This window comes from Podarcis tiliguerta, assembly GCF_965153285.1.
Source record: "Podarcis tiliguerta genome assembly, chromosome: 1".
Taxonomy (NCBI): domain Eukaryota; kingdom Metazoa; phylum Chordata; class Lepidosauria; order Squamata; family Lacertidae; genus Podarcis; species Podarcis tiliguerta.
In genome coordinates this window covers 127189512-127209277 of record NC_139534.1, presented here as the reverse complement: position 1 = coordinate 127209277, position 19766 = coordinate 127189512, and the positions used below count along the sequence as shown (strand labels likewise).

Genomic DNA, 19766 nt, shown 5'->3' with positions numbered 1-19766 from the left:
ATGTCCCCTTTTTCATGGGCAGAGTCATAGCGATCCATAGCTAAAAGCAGAAGTCAACACATGTGTCCTTTTTTTTGCAACCCTACATTGAGTCCCAGCTAACAAAATGAATTTCAATGGGGACAAATGTCAGGTTCTGCACATAGGAAGGAAGAACAAGATGCACAAATATGGGGTGGGGGCAATCTGGCTTACTAGCAGTACATGTGAAAAGGATATAGGGGTTTTGGTGGACCACAGGCTGAACATGAGTCAATAGTGCAATGCAGCAGCAAAGCTAATGCTATTGTTAAGCCCTCAGAATGAATAAATGCTAGGATTTTGATCAATTGGGATATGGATTAGATTAGAACATAAACTGCAGAGCTGTTCCAGACAGGGAATTCCTGGGCTGGCTTATGCAAATCAACCTGGCTGACCCAGGGCTATCAAGAGTACAATAGGGGCCATTAACAATGTAAGGGAACTTCCCTCTTGCCCCTAGGTGTGAACAAAAACTGGGGATTTGGTAGGTTGCCAGGGTACCTGCTCTGGGGGAAGGCAAGGGGTTTCTGGGAGAAAGAAGGTGGGGGGGGGGAGGAGAGATCCATCTTGGAGAGAGAGGCTGTATGCCTGCACTGCTGCCTCTTGAACTGACCATGCCGTAAGATCTGGACTTCCTCCATGCAGACTGAAGGTGTAAATAGCTGAATAAACCCTATTTCTTAAAGTACAACAGTTTCCACCATTTCTTCTATTCTCCAAAGTGACTCTAGGCTACATCAACAGAAATAGTGTCCCGATCGCAGGAAGTAATAAAGATAAAAGGTAAAGAACCCGAGGATGGTTAAGTCCAGTCAAATTTAACTATGGGGTGTGGCGCACATCTCTGCTTTCAGTCCGAGGGAGTCGGCATTTGTCATCAGATACCCCTGGTAGTGGGTGGCGCTCTTGGTTAAAGCCTCACCGCCATGGTCAAACTCATGCTGGTAGCTTCGAGAACACTGTCCAACCACCTCGTCCTCATGGTTCAATGTTACTAGTGAGCAAAGTTACCCAGTCAGGATTTGAATCTTGGTCCTAACTTTGGGGGTTAAGTTTCTATTTAGCTGTCCATTAATACTGGGACGCGGGTGGCGCTGTGGGTAAAAGCCTCAGCGTCTAGGGCTTGCCGATCGAAAGGTCGGCGGTTCGAATCCCCGCGGCGGGGTGCGTTCCCGTTGTTCGGTCCCAACGCCTGCCAACCTAGCAGTTCGAAAGCACTCTCGGGTGCAAGTAGATAAATAGGGACCGCTTACTAGCGGAAAGGTAAATGGCGTTTCCGTGTGCGGCTCTGGCTCGCCAGAGCAGCGATGTCACGCTGGCCACGTGACCCAGAAGTGTCTTCAGACAGCGCTGGCCCCCGGCCTCTTTGAGTGAGATGGGCGCACAACCCTAGAGTCTGTCAAGACTGGCCCGTATGGGCAGGGGTACCTTTACCTTTACCTTTACCCCTGGTAGTGAGGCTGCATCCATGTGATATAAGTAAAAAAAAACTGCTCCTTTTCCCTTATGGGGTACTCAAGAGCCCATACAGAGTCCTTACATAGGTTCCCTATTGGTAGGAGAAAATAACAGAGACCAACCAGAGAATATTGAGAAGCAAAGCAGCCCGTAAGCCTGATATTTATTAACTGTTGCAACAGGGTGCTCCCCCACATGCAGGAGAGAGGAGGAGGACCCCGAGCCATGCGTGCAAGCCCTTATATAGACATTTTAAATTGCCCGCCCTGGAGTCCAAGACCACCCCCAGAAACATCATACCTACATCACAGACTTGAAGCCATTGGTTTGAGTCATAGCTGTCAACTTTCAGATTTGAAAATAAGGGATCAGCAGCCTCATCTGTCCCAGGCACTCCTGTCTTCCACTGCCTCCCGCAGTTTGTTCAAACTCATGCTGGTAGCTTCGAGAACACCGTCCAACCACCTCGTCCTCATGGTTCAATGTTACTAGTGAGCAAAGTTACCCAGTCAGGATTTGAATCTTGGTCCTAACTTTGGGGGTTAAACTTCTATTTAGCTGTCCATTAATACTGACAAACCGTATCTCCCATTCATCTCTCAGATCCCCTTGTAAATCTAAAGTACTGACCTCACCATATCCTGCGGCAAAAAAATTCCCCAAGTTAATTACACATTGTGTGAAGGTAAGTGTGTGAAGCTACAGCATTCCTACTATCAGCTTAAGTGACACATTCACTCTCTCTCTCTCTCTCTCTCTCTCTCTCTCACACACACACACACACACACACACAGAGAGAGAGAGAGAGAGAGACAGAGAGAGTAGAGCCCCTCTGAGCCAATAGCCCAAAAGCAGAAAGACCAGCCAGCAGCCAAACGAAGTCTCAAGCAGTGGTTCCTACAGCGCAGCAACCCGGCAAAGGGATACAGCAGCAAGGAAAACCATACCGTCACCTCTCCGCTGGGAAGCGCTGAGCAAAGGCGAGTCCCCAGGCAACACGGCCGATTTGATCGGCACAAGGCATGCAAGCTCCACCACCCAGTCGTTCTTAGACTGCTTAGTGGTGAGCAACGCAGCCAAGCAACACAGTTGGAGCCTCCCTCCTCCCTGGCCGGCAGGGAGGGAGGGAGAGGAGCTGCTTCCTTTGAAATCCGGGAAATTTACACGATATCAACAATCCGGGGTAGCAGCGGGAAACGGCGCTGGAATAAGGGAGTTTCCCTCCAAATAAAGGAAGGTTGACAGCTATGGCTTGAGTCCTCCCCTCCAGAGCAGGCGAAAGCAAGCATGCTCCCTCTTCCATGTGACAGCCCTTGAGATATTTGAAGATGGGTCTCATATCTCCCCCAGTCCCCTCTTTTCCAGAATAAAAATACCCAGCTCCTTCAACCACTCCTCATAAGGCTTGGTTTCCAGACCCTTGATCATCTTGGTTCTTCTCCTCTGCACACAGTCCAAGTAAGGCCGACCCTCCCGCTCTTGGTTGCAGAATACCAGGCTATTTCACACTTTATTAGGAACTGCATAACTTAAAGAGCAGCTAGTGAGTTTTTAAGGAATCAGTTAAATGTCACACTGCCATACAATTATAAAAAGCTCAGCAGAAGTTCTTGAGTTTAGCTGATTTTTATGTCTGTCTCCACCAGAATGCAATGATAAATTCTTCTCCAGTGGACATGTAGCAGACTGACTCCTTTGGGGTGGTGTTATCTTCACCGTTTACTCTTTTTAGGTGGGCTTGGTTTTGGATCCACAGGTGCCAGGAATGAGGATACCCGTTGAAACAGCACAGCTATCCAGGCCAGACCAACGACGATCCAAGCGGCTCCGAGCATCCGGTAGCCCGGAAAATACGTCCTGTCCTGCTTAATCCCTGGAGACACAGAGAAAAGCAACAATAATGTGTGAGGAGGTGATTTAAAGGACTCACCAATTCAGTTTATCTAAACTTCGTTAGCTCACATTCACACCATACATTTAAAAGCATTTCTGCCAATGAATTGTGGGAAGACGAACACAGGAATCTGCCAATGTCCTTATTATTGCCTATTCGTGATGGTTTGGGCACATGATGCTGTTTTGGCCTGCAAAAGCCTTGGGGTGGTTGCGCTACCACATTCCCAATCTGTGCACATCCTATAACTTCCTGCTTAATAATAATAATATTTGTACCCCACCCATCTGACTGGGTTTCCCCAGCCAATCTGGGAGGCTTCCAGCATATATCAAAACATTATAAAACATACATTACAAACTTCACTGTACATTTACAGGTAGGTAGCCGTGTTGGTCTGCCGTAGTTGAAACAAAATAAAAAAAAATCCTTCCAGTAGCAGCTTAGAGACCAACTAAGTTTGTTATTGATATAAATATGAAGAAGTGTGCATGCACACGAAAGCTCATACCAATAACAAACTTAGTTGGTCTCTAAGGTGCTACTGGAAGGAATTTGTTTACAGTGGTACCTCGGGTTACATATGCTTCAGGTTACATACGCTTCAGGTTACACACTCCGCTAACCCAGAAATAGTGCTTCAGGTTAAGAACTTTGCTTCAGGATAAGAACAGAAATCGGGTTCCGGTGGTGCAGCAGCAGCAGGAGGCCCCGTTAGCTAAAGTGGTGCTTCAGGTTAAGAACAGTTTTAGCTTAAGAACGGACCTCCGGAACGAATTAAGTACTTAACCTGAGGTACCACTGTATTTTGTTTCCCTATGCAGGGCTGCCTTCAGATGTCTTCTAAAGGTTTTGTAGTTCTTTATCTCCTTGACATCTTCCTGGTTCCTTGTAACCTCACTTCTTGTAGTGAGGGACCCACCAGAAGGCCCGCGGAGATGGATCTCAGTGTCCGGGCTGAACAATGGGGGTGGAGTTGCAGTTCCAACCAAGAGAAAGGTGCAAAATCACTGTCCAGGAAAACATACTGGGCATTTTCTTTTATGTTTGATGCATCTAGCCCAACCCTCTGCAATGCAGGAATCTCAGCTAAAGCATCCATGACAGATGGCCATCCAACCTCTGCTTCAAATAGCCCAGGGAAAGAGAGTCCACCACCTCTCATGGGAGTCTGTTCCACTGCCGAACAGATCTGACTGTCACAATTTCCCCCAAATGTTTAGTCCGAATCTTCTTTCTTGCAACTTGAAGCCATTGGCTTGAGTCCTACTTGTCAGGGATCTAGCAGGGTCAGACGAATGGGAGGGGTCTGACTTGGACAATGAGAGAACACAATCACAGGCAGGACAGGAGCGGGTTAAGTTGACCCCCTTCCTTCTCAGTCTTACAAAGTTGGCAGAGTAACAGAGAATGAGACCCAAGGGAGAGACATCTTGAGGTTGCTAGGCAACCATGAATGCAAGAGAGTTCACTGGAGAACAAAAAGAGGGAGCTCCTATGGTCTCCTCACAGCAGGAGGGAGGAGAGGGTGAGAAGGCTATGTAAGGGTCAGAGGAGCAGGGCCAGACGTTGTCAAACCTTGTGAATGGAAACTCAGACTGAGCACCTGATTACCAGAGAATGATTGGTGTGTGCCACACTTTGTTTCCTTGACCTGGAAATAAACGTACATGAATTTTCCAGAGGCTCGTTACTGCATACTGGAGCCATCTGACTGCCTGAGATCATTATACTACTCTAAAGATCAAGAGAAAACAAGCATGCTCCCTCTTCCATGTGACAGCCCTTGATATATTTGAAGTTGGCTACCTTGTCTCCTCTCAGCCTCCTCTTTTCCAGGCTAAACTTATCCAGCTCCTTCAACCATTCCTCATAAGGGTTAGTTTCCAGACCCTTGATCATCTTGGCTGCCTTTCTCTGCACATGTTCCAACTTGTCAACAGCCTTCTTAAACTGTGGTGCCCAGAACTGGACACAGTATTCTAGGTGTGGTCTGACCAAGGCAGAATAGAGTGGTACTATTACTTCCCTTGATCTGGACACTATACTTCTACAGATGCAGCCGAGAATAGAGTTAGCTCCCCCCCCACACACACACACACTGCTGCATCACACGGTTGACTAATGTTAAGCTTGTGGTCCACCAAGACCCCTAGATCCTTTCCGCAAGTACTGCTAGTAAGCCAGGTGTCCCCCATCCTATATTTGTGCAGCTGGCTTTTCTTGACTAAGCGCAGAACCTTACATTTGTCCCTATTGAAATGTATTTTGTTAGCTTGTGCCCAGTTCTCCAATCTGTTAAGGTCATTTTGAATTGTGATTCTGTCTTCTGTGACATTAGCTACCCCTCCGAGTTTGGTGTCATCTGTACATTTGAGAAGCATCCTCTCAATTCATTCAGCCAAGCATTTATAAAGACACTGAACAACAACAAGCCCAGAACAGAACCCAGTGGCACACCACTTGTCACTTTTTTCCAGGATGTTGAGGAACCATTGATGAGTACTCTTTGGGATGGCTTCTGTAAATCCAGAACTGTTCCTGGAAAATAGGCATACTTGGAGGGTCTGTACTTGAGAACCTTAAAATGTGGTTTGGGTTCCAGATTATAATCATTGCAAGTCATCATTTTTTATGAAACCTGAACTGAGCTTTCATATTCTTCAATACAGCAGATTGGTTGCCACCAGTACCCCCCCCCCTTTTTTAAATTAAAGACTTTATTGATTTACAAAAGTGTGTGCAATGTCTCTCTCTCGTATTTTTTCCATGTAACATTTTTACAAATCATTTTCATTTGTTGAGACATTAGGAAGAAAAGGGGTGGAGGGGTGGAAGATGGGTGGGGTCGGGTGGCGATGTTTCTCTTTTACTTACTATATGTAGGGTTTGGTGTCAGCATTGTATGTGCAGGTTCTTTGCTGTTCACTTGTGTTCCTTTGGTGGTGAGAGAGGTTGGGGTTGGCCTAGGGTGTGGCTGTTCATTTGTGGTTGGCTGTGGTGGTCTTTGTTTTCATGTGTGAGTGGGGTGGGTGGGTGTTTTGGATCAGGTTAGCCATATTGATTTGTATGCTGTTGATGGGTTTTTGTCATTGTCTTGTTGGGCTGTGTACGTGATAAAGGGGAGCCATACCGGGTTGAAGGTGTCTTCTTCTATTTGTCCCCTTGTCAGTTTCAGTTTATTGGATAATTTTTCTAGTCAGGCAGTTTCCCATACTATTTGGTACCATTGGTCCATGCTTACTCCTGACAGGTCTCTCCAGTGTCTGGCTATGATGCTTCTGGATGCTTAAAGTAGGTGGGTTATGAGTTCTTTGCGGTGTAAGTGGGCATTATTGTCTTGGAAGATGTTTAGTAAGGCCAATTCTGGGGTGGTTTCTAATACTTGCTTGGTTATTTAACTTATCTCTCGTATGGTTCTTGTCCAGAATAGTTGGGTTTTGGGGCACTCCCACCACATGTGGAGGTATGTGCCTGTGGATGTGCACCCTCTCCAGCATTTTGGTGAGGTTCCTGGGCATATTAGGTAGTTTTCTTGGTGTTAAGTACCACCTGTAGGTGAGTTTCGGGGTGAGATCTTTTCTTTTCGTTGATATGGATTTAAAGGGGGGTTTAGAACACATTTTGTTCCATTGAGTGGGGTTAATCTCATAGTCTATGTCATCCTCCCATTGTTTTTTGATTGCGTCTAGGGAGTTTGTGGGATTTTGTAGTAGAATCATAGAATCATAGAATCATAGAGTTGGAAGAGACCACAAGGGCCATCGAGTCCAACCCCCTGCCAAGCAGGAAACACCATCAGAGCACTCCTGACATATGGTTGTCAAGCCTCTGCTTAAAGACCTCCAAAGAAGGAGACTCCACCACACTCCTTGGCAGCAAATTCCACTGTCGGACAGCTCTTACTGTCAGGAAGTTCTTCCTAATGTTTAGGTGGAATCTTCTTTCTTGTAGTTTGTATCCATTGCTCCGTGTCCGCTTCTCTGGAGCAGCAGAAAACAACCTTTCTCCCTCCTCTATGTGACATCCTTTTATATATTTGAACATGGCTATCATATCACCCCTTAACCTCCTCTTCTCCAGGCTAAACATGCCCAGCTCCCTTAGCCGATCCTCATAAGGCATTGTTTCCAGGCCTTTGACCATTTTGGTTGCCCTCCTCTGTACACGTTCTAGTTTGTCAGTGTCCTTCTTGAACTGTGGTGCCCAGAACTGGACACAGTACTCCAGGTGAGGTCTGACCAGAGCAGAATACAGTGGCACTATAACTTCCCTTGATCTAGATGCTATACTCCTATTGATGCAGCCCAGAATTGCATTGGCTTTTTTAGCTGCCGCGTCACACTGTTGGCTCATGTTAAGTTTGTGGTCAACCAAGACTCCTAGATCCTTTTCACATGTACTGCTCTCAAGCCAGGTGGCACCCATCTTGTATTTGTGCCTCTCATTTTTTTTGCCCAAGTGCAATACTTTACATTTCTCCCTGTTAAAATTCATCTTGTTTGTTTTGGCCCAGTTCTCTAATCTGTCAAGGTCGTTTTGAAGTGTGATCCTGTCTTCTGGGGTGTTAGCCACCCCTCCCAGTTTGGTGTCATCTGCAAATTTGATCAGGATGCCCTTGAGTCCATCATCCAAGTCGTTGATAAAGATGTTGAATAAGACCGGGCCCAATACAGAACCCTGTGGCACCCCACTAGTCACTCTTCTCCAGGATGAAGAGGAACCATTGATGAGCACCCTTTGGGTCCGGTCAGTCAGCCAGTTACAAATCCACTGAGTGGTAGCATAGTCAAGACCGCATTTTACCAGCTTCTTTACAAGAATATCATGGGGCACCTTGTCAAATGCCTTGCTGAAATCAAGGTAGACTACATCCACTGCGTTCCCTTCATCTACCAGGCTTGTAATTCTGTCAAAAAATGAGATCAGGTTAGTCTGACATGACTTATTTTTCAGAAATCCATGCTGACTATTGGTGATCACAGCATTCCTTTCTAGGTGCTCACAGATTGTTTGCTTAATGATCTGCTCCAGAATCTTCCCTGGTATTGATGTTAGACTGACTGGGCGGTAATTATTTGGGTCCTCTCTTTTCCCCTTTTTGAAAATAGGGACAACATTTGCCCTCCTCCAGTCTGCCGGGACTTCGCCTGTTCTCCAGGAATTCTCAAAGATGATTGCCAGTGGTTCTGAGATCACATCTGCCAGTTCTTTTAATACTCTTGGATGCAGTTCATCTGGCCCTGGAGACTTGAATACATCTAAACTAGCCAAGTATTCTTGTACTATCTCCTTAGTTATTCTGGGCTGTGTTTCCTCTGCTGAATCATTTCCTCCAAATTCTTCAGGTCGGGCATTGTTTTCTTTATCGGAGAAGACTGAGGCAAAGAAGGCATTGAGGAGTTCAGCCCTTTCTGTGTCCCCTGTTTGCATTTCACCATCTTCTCCTCTGAGTGACCCCACTGTTTCTTTGTTCTTCCTTTTGCTACGAACATACCCATAGAAGCCTTTTTTGTTGCTTTTAACCTCTCTAGCAAGCCTGAGTTCATTCTGTGCTTTAGCTTTTCTGACTTTGTGTCTACACGTGCTGGCTATTTGTTTGAATTCCTCTTTGGTGGTTTCCCCCCTTTTCCATTTTTTGTACACATCCTTTTTTAATCTTAACTCAGTTAAAAGTTCTTTAGATAGCCACCCTGGCTTCTTTAGGCACCTTCCATGTTTCCGTCTCATTGGTATTGCCTGAAGTTGTGCTTTTACTATCTCCCTCTTAACAAACTCCCAGCCAGTAGTATTTTGTATATTCTGGATACCATTCCTCCACCTGTCGCTTTGTTGTTAGAAGGAGGTTTTGAAGGTTGTCAGAGGCCTAGTTGCTGTTGATTTTACTGCTGGATTGTTTAAGAGGGCATGTAATTGGTGATGTGTTAACCAGGGCATTTGGGTGTCTTCTAGTTTGTCTTGTATTTCTTGTGTTGACAAGGGTTTGTTATTTTTGTAGAAGTCTATTAGGCAATATAAGCCTTTGGTTTGCCAGGTTTTAATCTGGAGGTTTTGTGCTGCGTGGTGGAATAATGGGCGGTACGCCAGGGGGATTAGTGGGGATGGGATTGGGGACAGTTTGCCTATTACTGCCACCAGTACGTTGAGGGCACAAATGACCTCGCTTTATCTGTACAATCAGTTAAGCCCACAATATCAAAGTATTTTGAAAGCCTTACCTATTATATAGTCTCCAAAACCAATGGTGCTGAGTGTAACAAATGTAAAATAGATAGCTTCATAATAAGCCCAGCCCTCCATCCAGTGAAAGAAGAACGCTGGCAAAATAAGAAACATTAGAATTCCCAGAACCACGAACACGAAAAGGTATCTTGCTGATTTCTGAAAGATAAAGCAAGAAAAGAAAAGAAAAAAGGCAGGTTTGATGCAACAGAGCTCAGTCCTCTTGACCTTCAGCCATGCACTGCTATTTTAGGCTGTGTTAACAGATAAATAATAATAATTCCACCTGTTAAACTTCACCTGGAGCACAATTTCCTGCTGATGTCACAATTCATGGTGGTCAAGCTCTATGGTGGTATTTCATTTCTAACTGAAGGCACAGTTCAAGTTTATCTTCCTCAGATGCACATGTCTAATTTATCCTTGTCTTCCACCTCTTATAGAGGCAGCTAATCAGATATGCATATGTATATGCAATATAATAGAAGAAGAGATCCGTTGGATTAGGCAAGGGCCCATCTAGTTGAGGATCCTGTTCTCATCAAAGCTGACCAGACGCCCACAGGAAACCTGCAAACAGGACCTGAGTGCTGTCTATGTCTATAGCAGTCTATGTTGGCCTCAGTCTTGTGATTGGTAAGATTAGAAATTATATCCAGATAAAGTAGCTGAATTACCTTACTTCCTTTCCCATACACTTTCTCTGCACAGCTTTCGAAGAGTCTTGAGATTGAAGTGCCAATATAGTTAAAGCAGAGGAGGTTGAAGGGGATTCCAAAGAGAGCAAAAAGAACACAAAAGAGCTGACCTTCTCTCGTTTGGGGACAGAGGTTTCCATAGCCTGTTGAAAGATTAAGAAAGGGTTGCAAAGGACGTCAGCAACTGTCGATGTGCCAATTGCCTAGAGAAGTTACAGAGCAGGGTCCCGACGAAGGGTCGTTTCCAGTGGAGAGCTGCTTGTGCATTGAGACTGACTGCAGCTTCCTTCCTCTCTCCTGTACAACCCCCAAATCTGCTCCAGAGGATCCCCATACCCTCTGGAGCAGACTTTGAGGGTGCTAAGAGGGGTGCAGAGATAAGAAGAGGGGTAAGTTTCATTGCGCAAGCAGAGGTCTGTGCACAACGGAAATGGCAGCCTTGAATACAGCCCAATGTATTTATTTTATGTACTGCACTTATTGACTTCCTTTGTGCCAATGCACTTGGGGCAATTAACAGTTTCAAACAAAGAAACTTCCTCCAGGCATAATTATGTGGGAGCTCCAAGTCTCTCCCTCCTGTTCCTTGGACCGGACAGGCCCACTGTGGAAGAACTGACCTGAGATGTAATGGAAGAGGCCAAGTGTGCAGGTATGACTTTGGAGACCTTGTGAAACATTGGGTGAAATGGAGACTCATCATGGCAACCCTTTAAAACACACCAAAAGATTGATAATATATTTGTAACATGAATCAGGAGTTGACTGCATTTTCATGACAATGAAAACAAATGTAGGTTGATCTGCAGTGAGGCGAGAGCTGAGTTCCTCCATTCGTGACCGTCATGGCTAAAATAAGTTGCAATTCCCAAGCCCCTAAAGACTTTAAGAATGCTCAAGGAATTTGATTTCTCTCAATTCTAGGGTGACCTGGCCTTGCCTGTGAACTAGAACATGCTTAACCATCAGATTTTTCAGTTCTTCAAAATTTGTGATACAGATATTGGATTAAAAAATGAATTACAAAAAACTTATTTATTTTGGGATAAATTTAGAAATGTATTTGATGATATGTCTTTGGTGATGAAATAGGGCATTTTTTTCACAAAATTGGTTATAGATATTGGATTAAACAATGAATTACGAAAAACTTATTTGCTTTGGGATGATATGTCTTTGGTGATGAAATAGGGCATTCAAGGAGCGTCTTAGACAGAGGAACCACCATTGTGCCCAGATACCCCATAATAGCCCTCAGGGTAAGTCTTCTGCTCAGAAAAACCTCCATTTTAGTTTCCTTTGCGATTGGCTTCAATTGAGACTTGGCTGAGCTATATGCCAATTACTTCTTATTAATTAATTCTTATCCAGAATGCAAATTGGCTGCTGGTGTAAGAAGAGGCATTATTTAAGAGGCTGAAAAACAAAGCAAAAAGCTTATCTTAAATTATAGAAGAAGAAGAAGAAGAGTTTGGATTTGATATCCCGCCTTTCACTGCCTTTAAGGAGTCTCAAAGCGGCTAACATTCTCCTTTCCCTTCCTCCCCCACAACAAACACTCTGTGAGGTGAGTGGGGCTGAGAGACTTCAAAGAAGTGTGACTGGCCCAAGGTCACCCAGCAGCTGCATGTGGAGGAGCGGAGACGCGAACCCGGTTACCCAGATTACGTGACTACCACTCTTAACCACTACACCACACTGGCTCTCAGGATGATTGGGATGATCTGGTTAGTTTAAAATCTTCATCTTATATTACTTTTAACTCTCCATCCCTTCAGTGAGATTGAACCCATTAGCATGGGAATAATAATATAATTGCAATTTATTGTTTATGTGTCCCCCATCTGACTGGGTTGCCTCTAGCCACTCTGGGTAACTTCCCCTGTTCTGCAAAAACAATACTTCGGTCTTGTTGGAATTCAACCTCAAACCGTTGGAATGGAATGCACTGTTTACCTAAAGGGACAGACACAAGTTTTCAAAGCAGAGGCTGCTAAGGGAGTGATGAACAGAACTCAATATGGCAAAGACACGGCTGAACGCACCATTGATTGTTAGTATCATCCCACAATTATTGGATGAGCAATTGCAAGAGCTCAGAGATGAGATACACAGAATAGTGAATGAAAATGGATCAGAGAAAGACGAGACTAAAGAATTCACAGGACCTTTGGGGGGAAATATTGATCAACATATGGCAGAGATAGAGAGAGAAAGGATCTTGTGCACAGGTGGAAATGAACTCATAGGAAAAAACTACCAAGCTTCTGGCAATTCATAGTCACAGAATCGTAAAATTGCAGAGTTGGAAGGAACCCCAAGAGTAATCTAGTTCAACCCTCTGCAATGCAGAAATCTCAACTAGAGCATCCATATCAGATGGCCATCCAACCTCTGCTTAAAAACCTCCAGTTAAGCAGAACCCACTGCCTATAGTGAACAGTGGTTCCTCCAATACTTGATCAGAGCCTTCAGAGGGTCGCAGAGAGGCCTTAGCACTCCTGAAATCCTCTGAATCATCTGAGTCAGTTTCAGATTCAGAATCAGAACCTTCATCAGTGAGTGTGGGGGTTTGCTGCTGTTTATCCTCAGACTCTTCACTGTCATCAGGATAACATTGGAAAATGCCTACATTCTCCCCCTACTTGCCATTGTACTCAACACTTCTAGTGAGCCTAACTGTATTAGAGTCAGTCATCATTACTCTGTAAGAACCTTTCTGATATCCTAGAAAAATACCATGCAAACCACGTTTGCCTAACTTGGAGCTTTGTGGTGTGTGAACCCACATGTCAGAACCAAAAATTCTCATGTGCTTGATGTATGGTTTCTTGCCAAACATCTTTTCATAGGGGGTACAACCAATCTGTGATGACAATCTGCGATTACAAGTATAAACAAAACAGCTGAGCACTTCTGCCCAATAACTCTGTAAGATTGGCGTCATGCAGCAAGGTTATCAAGCCTTGAAGCAATGTTTGATTTGCCCTTTCACAAAGTCCATTCATCCAAGGAGACCGTGGACTTTAAAGGTCATGTTGAATTCCTTTCTCAGTCAGAAAAGCTTCAAACTTTTGAGAAGTGAATTCTCCCCCTCGATCTGTAAATAAACATTTCACCTGTTTATCATGCACATTTTTCAACCAAGCACAGAATTCCTTGAACCTAGGAAATGCTTCTGATTTCTGCTTGAGATTGAACACATGAATATATCTGGAATATGAATCAATGAGAACCATGAAGTACCTGGCTCCACCCAAAGAGGGTGTTAGTGGACCAACGAGATCAGCATGCACTACCTGGTATGGTTCTGTAGCTTGTCTACTAGATACCTTACATTTTGCAGTCATTTTGACCTTGTTTGCTGCGCATGCCTTACACTTCATGCGGTACCTGCAGGGTTTAATAGTCATACCTTCAACTAAGGCAGGCATTTTGGAAACTGCCTCGAAGTTTAAATGACCAAGTTTCCTGTGATAATCATGAATACATCCTGCATGCAAAACCTTGTTAGTATTTGCAATACAACAAGTTTCATCCTGCACAACATCAACAGAATCATCATAATGTAATACAAACAAATGATCAACATAATCAGCATGCAATACAAAGTCATCTTTCTTGGTGATGGTGCACATCCTCTTCTTGAAGGAAACATCTATGTCCTGTTCAGTCAGCTGCGAGGCGCTCAATAGGTTGTGTGCAGCATCTGGAACAAAAAGAACATTGCATATTGATGTATCCAAACTGTGAAGCACAACCGTTCTGTAGCCTGGAGATCGTGTGGTCATCCGCTTGGTGAATCGCACCTTCCTGCATAATGGACATGAACAGGTGTTTGTCTTTGCAGACATGCCGGGTGGCTCCCGAGTCTATGATGAAGAAAGATCTATATGTCTTCTGGACCTTTGGAGTGTAGCGTGAGACCATGGCCTTGTGTTGCATTGTCCTGGACTTCTGACCTTTGCCTTTTCCACGTGTTGAACTTTCGCTGCGTTGCTCTGTTGCCTTGGCACTGAGATGTTTACATTTCCCCTTCATGTGGCCTAGACACCCACATAGTAGCATTTCACTGCCTTCAAAGCTTTGGCGCCATCTAGTGGTTGCACTGCATTCTGGGATAACATCTGTGAGGACTCCCCCTTAGTGATGCAGCTAGCACTACACCGATCCGCTTCATTCAACACCACAGCAGTAACATGCACTACCGTGAGCTGAGCACTAGGCAAAACAGCAAGCTGGCTGGCAATCGCTTCCCAACTTGAACCCAAAAAATGTAGAATCATGAAGGAATACACAGCCTCTGGAAAGGTGATTCCACGCTGTTGCAACTCATGCCTTAGATTCTGCATTTCCATGAGGTGAGCACGTACATCTGCTCCATCAGCAAGTGCCATATCATGCAACCTGGCATAAAAGAACAAAGAAGCTCCCACCTCTGTTCTTAAATGTGACTGTTGGAGACTGTCCCACATCTCTTTGGCTGAGGCCTTGTCACGCAAAATCTCCGTTCGACCGAGCTCCTCCAAGCTCCTCCGGAATCGCCTCTGACCGTAATTAACGACCTGAGCCTCTTATAAGGCTCCAAGCACATTCCCATTACACAGAGTATCCAGCACAGGGAAGGACGAGAAGCATGAGCTACATGCTAAGAGTTTTATTACTAAGCTATGGAGACAGAAAAGAAATACATCGTCTCTCTGTGAGAGCAGAGAGCAACTGAACAAACAAAGGAACAGGAAACCAGTAATGTCACATCTGTCTCCCGTCTCCCGTGACACTTCGAACAGTATGGAATCTCTGGAATGCAAAACAGAGTCTTGTGACTCCAAGCAACTGCACAGTGGCAACACACAGAAACTAACACCCACAACCTCATGATGGAGTGTGTTCCATTGTCAAACAACCCTTATTATCAGAAAGCTCTTACTGTCAGCAGTTTTTCCTGATGTTTAGTCAGAATCTCTTTCTTGTCTTTTGAAGCCATTGCCTCGAGTCCTACCCTCCAGAGCAAGAGAAAACATGCATGCTCCCTCTTCCATGTGACAGCCCTTGAGATATTTGAAGATGGTTCTAATATCTTCTGTCAGTCTCTTCAACCATTCTTCATAAGGCTTGGTTTCCAGACCCTTGATCTTCTTGGCTGCCCTTCTCTGCACATGTTCCAGCTTGCCAAAACCCTTCTCAAATTGTGGTGCCCAAAACAGAACACAGTATTTCAGGGGTGGTCTGACCAAGACAGAATAGAGTGGTACTATTGTTTTCCTTGATCTGGATACAATACTTCAGTTGATGCAGCCACCAAAAACCCGGATCCTTTTCACATGTATTACTAGTAAGCCAGATGTCCCCCATCTTATATATGTGCAGCTGGTTCTTCCTGCCTGAGTGCAGAAGCTTACATTTGCCCCTATTGAAATGCATCTTGTTGGTTGTGGCCTAGTTCTTCAGTCTGTTGTTTGGAATCCCAATTTGTGCTTCACACCAAAAAGCTTAACCAGAGCTTTCCAAACTGTGTGTCGCAACATGTTAGCGTGTTGGCTGCAGTGTGTAGGTCATGCCAACGCTGGAAAGGGCTTTGTTTAACCACCAGCTTGCTAGTAAAACTGAATTACCATGTCACAAATTGATGCATGTATAAAAAGTGTGCCACCAACATGAAAAGTTTTGAAAGCTCTGGATTAAACAGTGCTAATTAGGTAGGTTCTCCCACTCATTCAGTGCATGGTTTTCTGCATTGAAGGCATTCATCTAGACATAAAGGGTGTGTGGTTTCTTGAGTGTATTTTGTAGCTTACTGTAAAGAAGTTGCAATCCTATGCAAATTTATTGGGGAGCAAGTTCCACTGAATGCATAGGGTTATGCTGAGAGGGACGGATTTGCATTGGGAGACCTGGGTCAGTTGCACCAGGTGGGATTTGAACTCGTTTCCTAGCCCAGCTACTTTCCACAGGGTGGTTTTAATAATGGGTTGGCCCCAGAAGGGTGGGGAATAAATAACTAATCAGGGAATGGTCTTGTTAGGCATATAATAAATGAACTATTTATTTGGCCAGAAATGGAAAGACAAAAATGAGATGTGAAGGATGATGAAGGAGCAAAAGCGAAGCCTGCAGCTATACACAATTTATCTGAGAGCAGTTGAATGCCCTGCATACTATATTTGCGAAGAAGCCAGAACCAAATGACAGTACCTATTGTGGATAACATAGTGCCCACGAAGAAGAAAGAAGTAGTGAACTCCCATCTGGCCCTTCCTTCATCATCAGGTCTTCCTGTAGGATCTACTCCCATCTGAACATATCTTACCAGTTTCTGCAATTGAAGGCAAGACTCAGTTTGAATATTCCAACAATAAGAATAGCTCCTCCTCTGATTATCACCAGATACTGCTAACCAAATCTCTATGCATTCACAAGGGAAGTTCTTGTGGATCAGTCCAGCACGTTCTTCCCCCAGGGGCTGGCCCAATGCTCATGGGAAGCCCACAAACAGGACCTGAGCACAACAGCCCTCCCCTCACTTGTCACCCCCAGTAACTGATAGGCATAGGACTTATGCACACTCAACTTTTCCTCTACTCTTTCCAGGCAAAGGCCGCACTCCAATAACACTGATAGCAACACTATAACAAGCTGTGTTGTTTATATCTCAAGTTCAATACTAAGTGTTTCTCTCCCTTGAGCCCAAGAGAGGGTTTGGTCTTCTTGCTCCAAAAACATGCACTTTAGTAGCAATGCATAAATCATTACCCCTTGGCTTGGCTGTCTTCATAAATTCTTCTGGGCAGAGTCTGCTTGGAGCATTGGCTCTCCCATATTCCCTGTCAACCAAACAATGGTGAGACTACCCCATCTCCCACCCTCTGTTCTAAGGCACAAGCACACACTTTTCAAGGCAGTTAACCAGACAATGATTCAGCTTTCCTGTGACCTTGAACAGAGTCACCTGTTTTGCAGCTGCTACATGACGTATGTTCTCCTTTTCCCAATATATTTTTATAAAATACGTGTCCCAACAAATATAGTACAGTTGAACCTTGGTTTTTTAATGCCTTGGTACTCTGACATTTTAGCTCCCAAATATCGCAAACCCAGAAGTCAGTGTTCCGCTTTGCGAATGTTTTTCGTAAGCCGAATGTCTGACGCAGCTTCCACGGCTTCTGATTGAGTGCAGGATGTGCCTGCAGCCAATCGGAAACCACGGCTTGGTTTTCAAACAATTTTGGGAGTCGAACGGACTACTGGAACAGATTAAGTTCCACAACTAAGGTTCAAATGTACAAATATTAACAAAAACCCGCTCTTTACAGCTGAATTGGAGGAAATGTAAATTTGGGTTTTCCGTGGCAATGATTCAGCTTTTCTGTGACCTTGATTGGAGTCACCTGTTTTGCAGCTGCTACATGGCGTATGTTCTCCTTTCCCTAATTTATTCTTTGCAAAATACATTTCCCAACAAATACAGTACTAATACTAACAAAAACCTGCTCTTTATAGCTGAATCGGAGCAAACGTCAATTTGGATATTCAATGGATTGCTGTTTTAACAAGGTGGTTTTCACGTGGAAAGCTCCAGAGCAACAAAATGGTGCTCAGACACGGAGCTTTAAATCATGGCCATGCCTGGAGAGAGTGGAGGAAAGCTCAGTGTGGAGAAGCCCATGCTGCCTCCAACAGTGTTGGCAGAACACAGCCATAATGGCTAGTAGGAAGGGTGAGTCCTTATGGCTCTATGCTGGCCACTGATACTGTCCCCACCTCAATTCCCACCTCCTAAACTGTATTCCCCCCATATATACTTTCTGACCTCTTAACCTCTGGTGTCATGCCACGGTCATCCCTTTCAGTCTTCCTGAAGTAATGCCTTACCTGTATGACTAATTCCACCTCTTCTGGGCTGAGAGCAGTATAGTTCGAAAAAAATTCCTCTTTCATGTGAAACATTGCATCTTCCATTTTTAGGTAGTGATCCTTCTCCAGAAGCTCAAAGATGAGGGCACCCATCAGCAAGTAAGTCAAGATGCCACCCACCAGTAGGAGGCCCTGTAGCCTGGTCACATGCATCCTGTTCTGTGTGGGAATGAGAGCCAAGGAAGAAGCAGACACAAGAGCGACTATAGTTTAGTAAAGCAAGTCCTTATTTGTCTTGACCCAGACTCAACAGTACAGCCCCATAGCTGGGCACTCTCCATAGCTGGGCCCAAGCTAATGAAATGAATTTCAACAGGGAAGGTTCTGCACTTAGGCAGGAAGAACCAGATGCACAAATAGAAGATTGGGGACACATGGCTAAGTAGCAGTACATGCGAAAAGGATCCAGGAGTCTTGGTGGACCACAAGCTGAACATGAGTCAACCGTGTGTTGTTAAAACCACAAGGTTTATCTAAATTAGCATTGTTAAACATCAACAAAATGTATCATGACTTATCAATGGATATCGACAGACAGCAGTTATTTAACCTGACCCTGTGGGGGAAAGTCAAAGCTCTTAAACTGAACATAATACCTAATTTATATCTTAAAAGAAATTCCAATTCACATACCAAGCAAATACTTTCAAAATATCAAATCTTTGTTTAGAAAATGCATTTGCGGAAGTGGCAGGATTTAAGCTACATAGGAATAAAACTAAATTATTAGTTAAAAACATGAAGGAAGAAGAAAGAACCGAATTAGAACAAAACATTGAGATTGAAGTCCATAAAAAGGTTAAATATTTAGGGATTTGGTTAACATCAAGAAATATAAATCTATTTAAAAATAATTATGGAAAAATTTGGCTTGAGGTAAAAAGAAATTTAGAAATATGGAGCAGAATGAATCTCTCAATCTTAGGAAAAATATTGGCGATTAAAATGAATGTGCTGCCAAAAATGCTATTTCTTTTTCAATCAACACCAGTCATCCTGAAAGATGAATGCTTTAAAAAATGGCAGAAAGAGATTTCAAGATTTCTCGGGGGGGGGGCGGCAAAAAGCCAAGGATAAAACATAAAATACTTACAGATGTAAAAGATAGAGGCAGGTTTGCCCTCCCAGACCTTAAATTGTATTATGAATCTGCTTGTTTGGTATGGATCAGGGACTGGATGAGATTGGATAAGCAAGAGGCATTAGAACTAGAAGGACATGATAACAGATTTGGATAGCACACATACTTATGGTTCAGGAAAGGAAAGGTTCATAGAAGTTTTTACAACCATATAATCAGGAAATCACTAATGAGAGTATGGGAGAGATACAAAGACTTATTGGAACAAAAGACCCCGTGGTGGCTTTCACCACATGAAGCATTACTGCTCAAACCACTTGGAAAGAAAGGGAAATGGCTCACATATGCTGATTTATTAAAGGAACATGATGGAAAATGGAAATTAAGAGATTATGATGAGATCAAAGACCACTTTCAGAATTGGTTGCATTATCGACAACTATATGAAACACATAAAGAAGACAGCAAGAAAGGA

The 19766-nt window shown here is 44.1% G+C and overlaps 1 protein-coding gene and 1 long non-coding RNA gene across 2 annotated transcripts in view; one reads left to right on the top strand and one right to left on the bottom strand.

Moving 5' to 3' along the window:
• LOC310677934 overlaps positions 1-9581 on the top strand; it is an 82277-nt gene extending 72696 nt beyond the window's left edge. Inside the window, exons 2-3 of the long non-coding RNA XR_014511525.1 lie at positions 3836-7085; positions 9159-9581. This is a non-coding gene — a long non-coding RNA (uncharacterized lncRNA). The remainder of the gene's footprint in view (positions 1-3835; positions 7086-9158) is intronic.
• Positions 3090-18388, bottom strand: LOC310677253 (potassium channel, subfamily K, member 16-like). Its single transcript, XM_083439883.1, has 5 exons — positions 18169-18388; positions 16492-16612; positions 10276-10439; positions 9595-9757; positions 3090-3355 (listed from the first exon to the last, which is right to left on the bottom strand). The coding sequence occupies exons 1-5, from the start codon at positions 18361-18363 to the stop codon at positions 3195-3197; spliced, it is 804 nt and encodes a 267-aa protein (XP_083296009.1). The 5' UTR covers positions 18364-18388; the 3' UTR covers positions 3090-3194.
• Positions 18389-19766: the final 1378 nt, after the last annotated feature.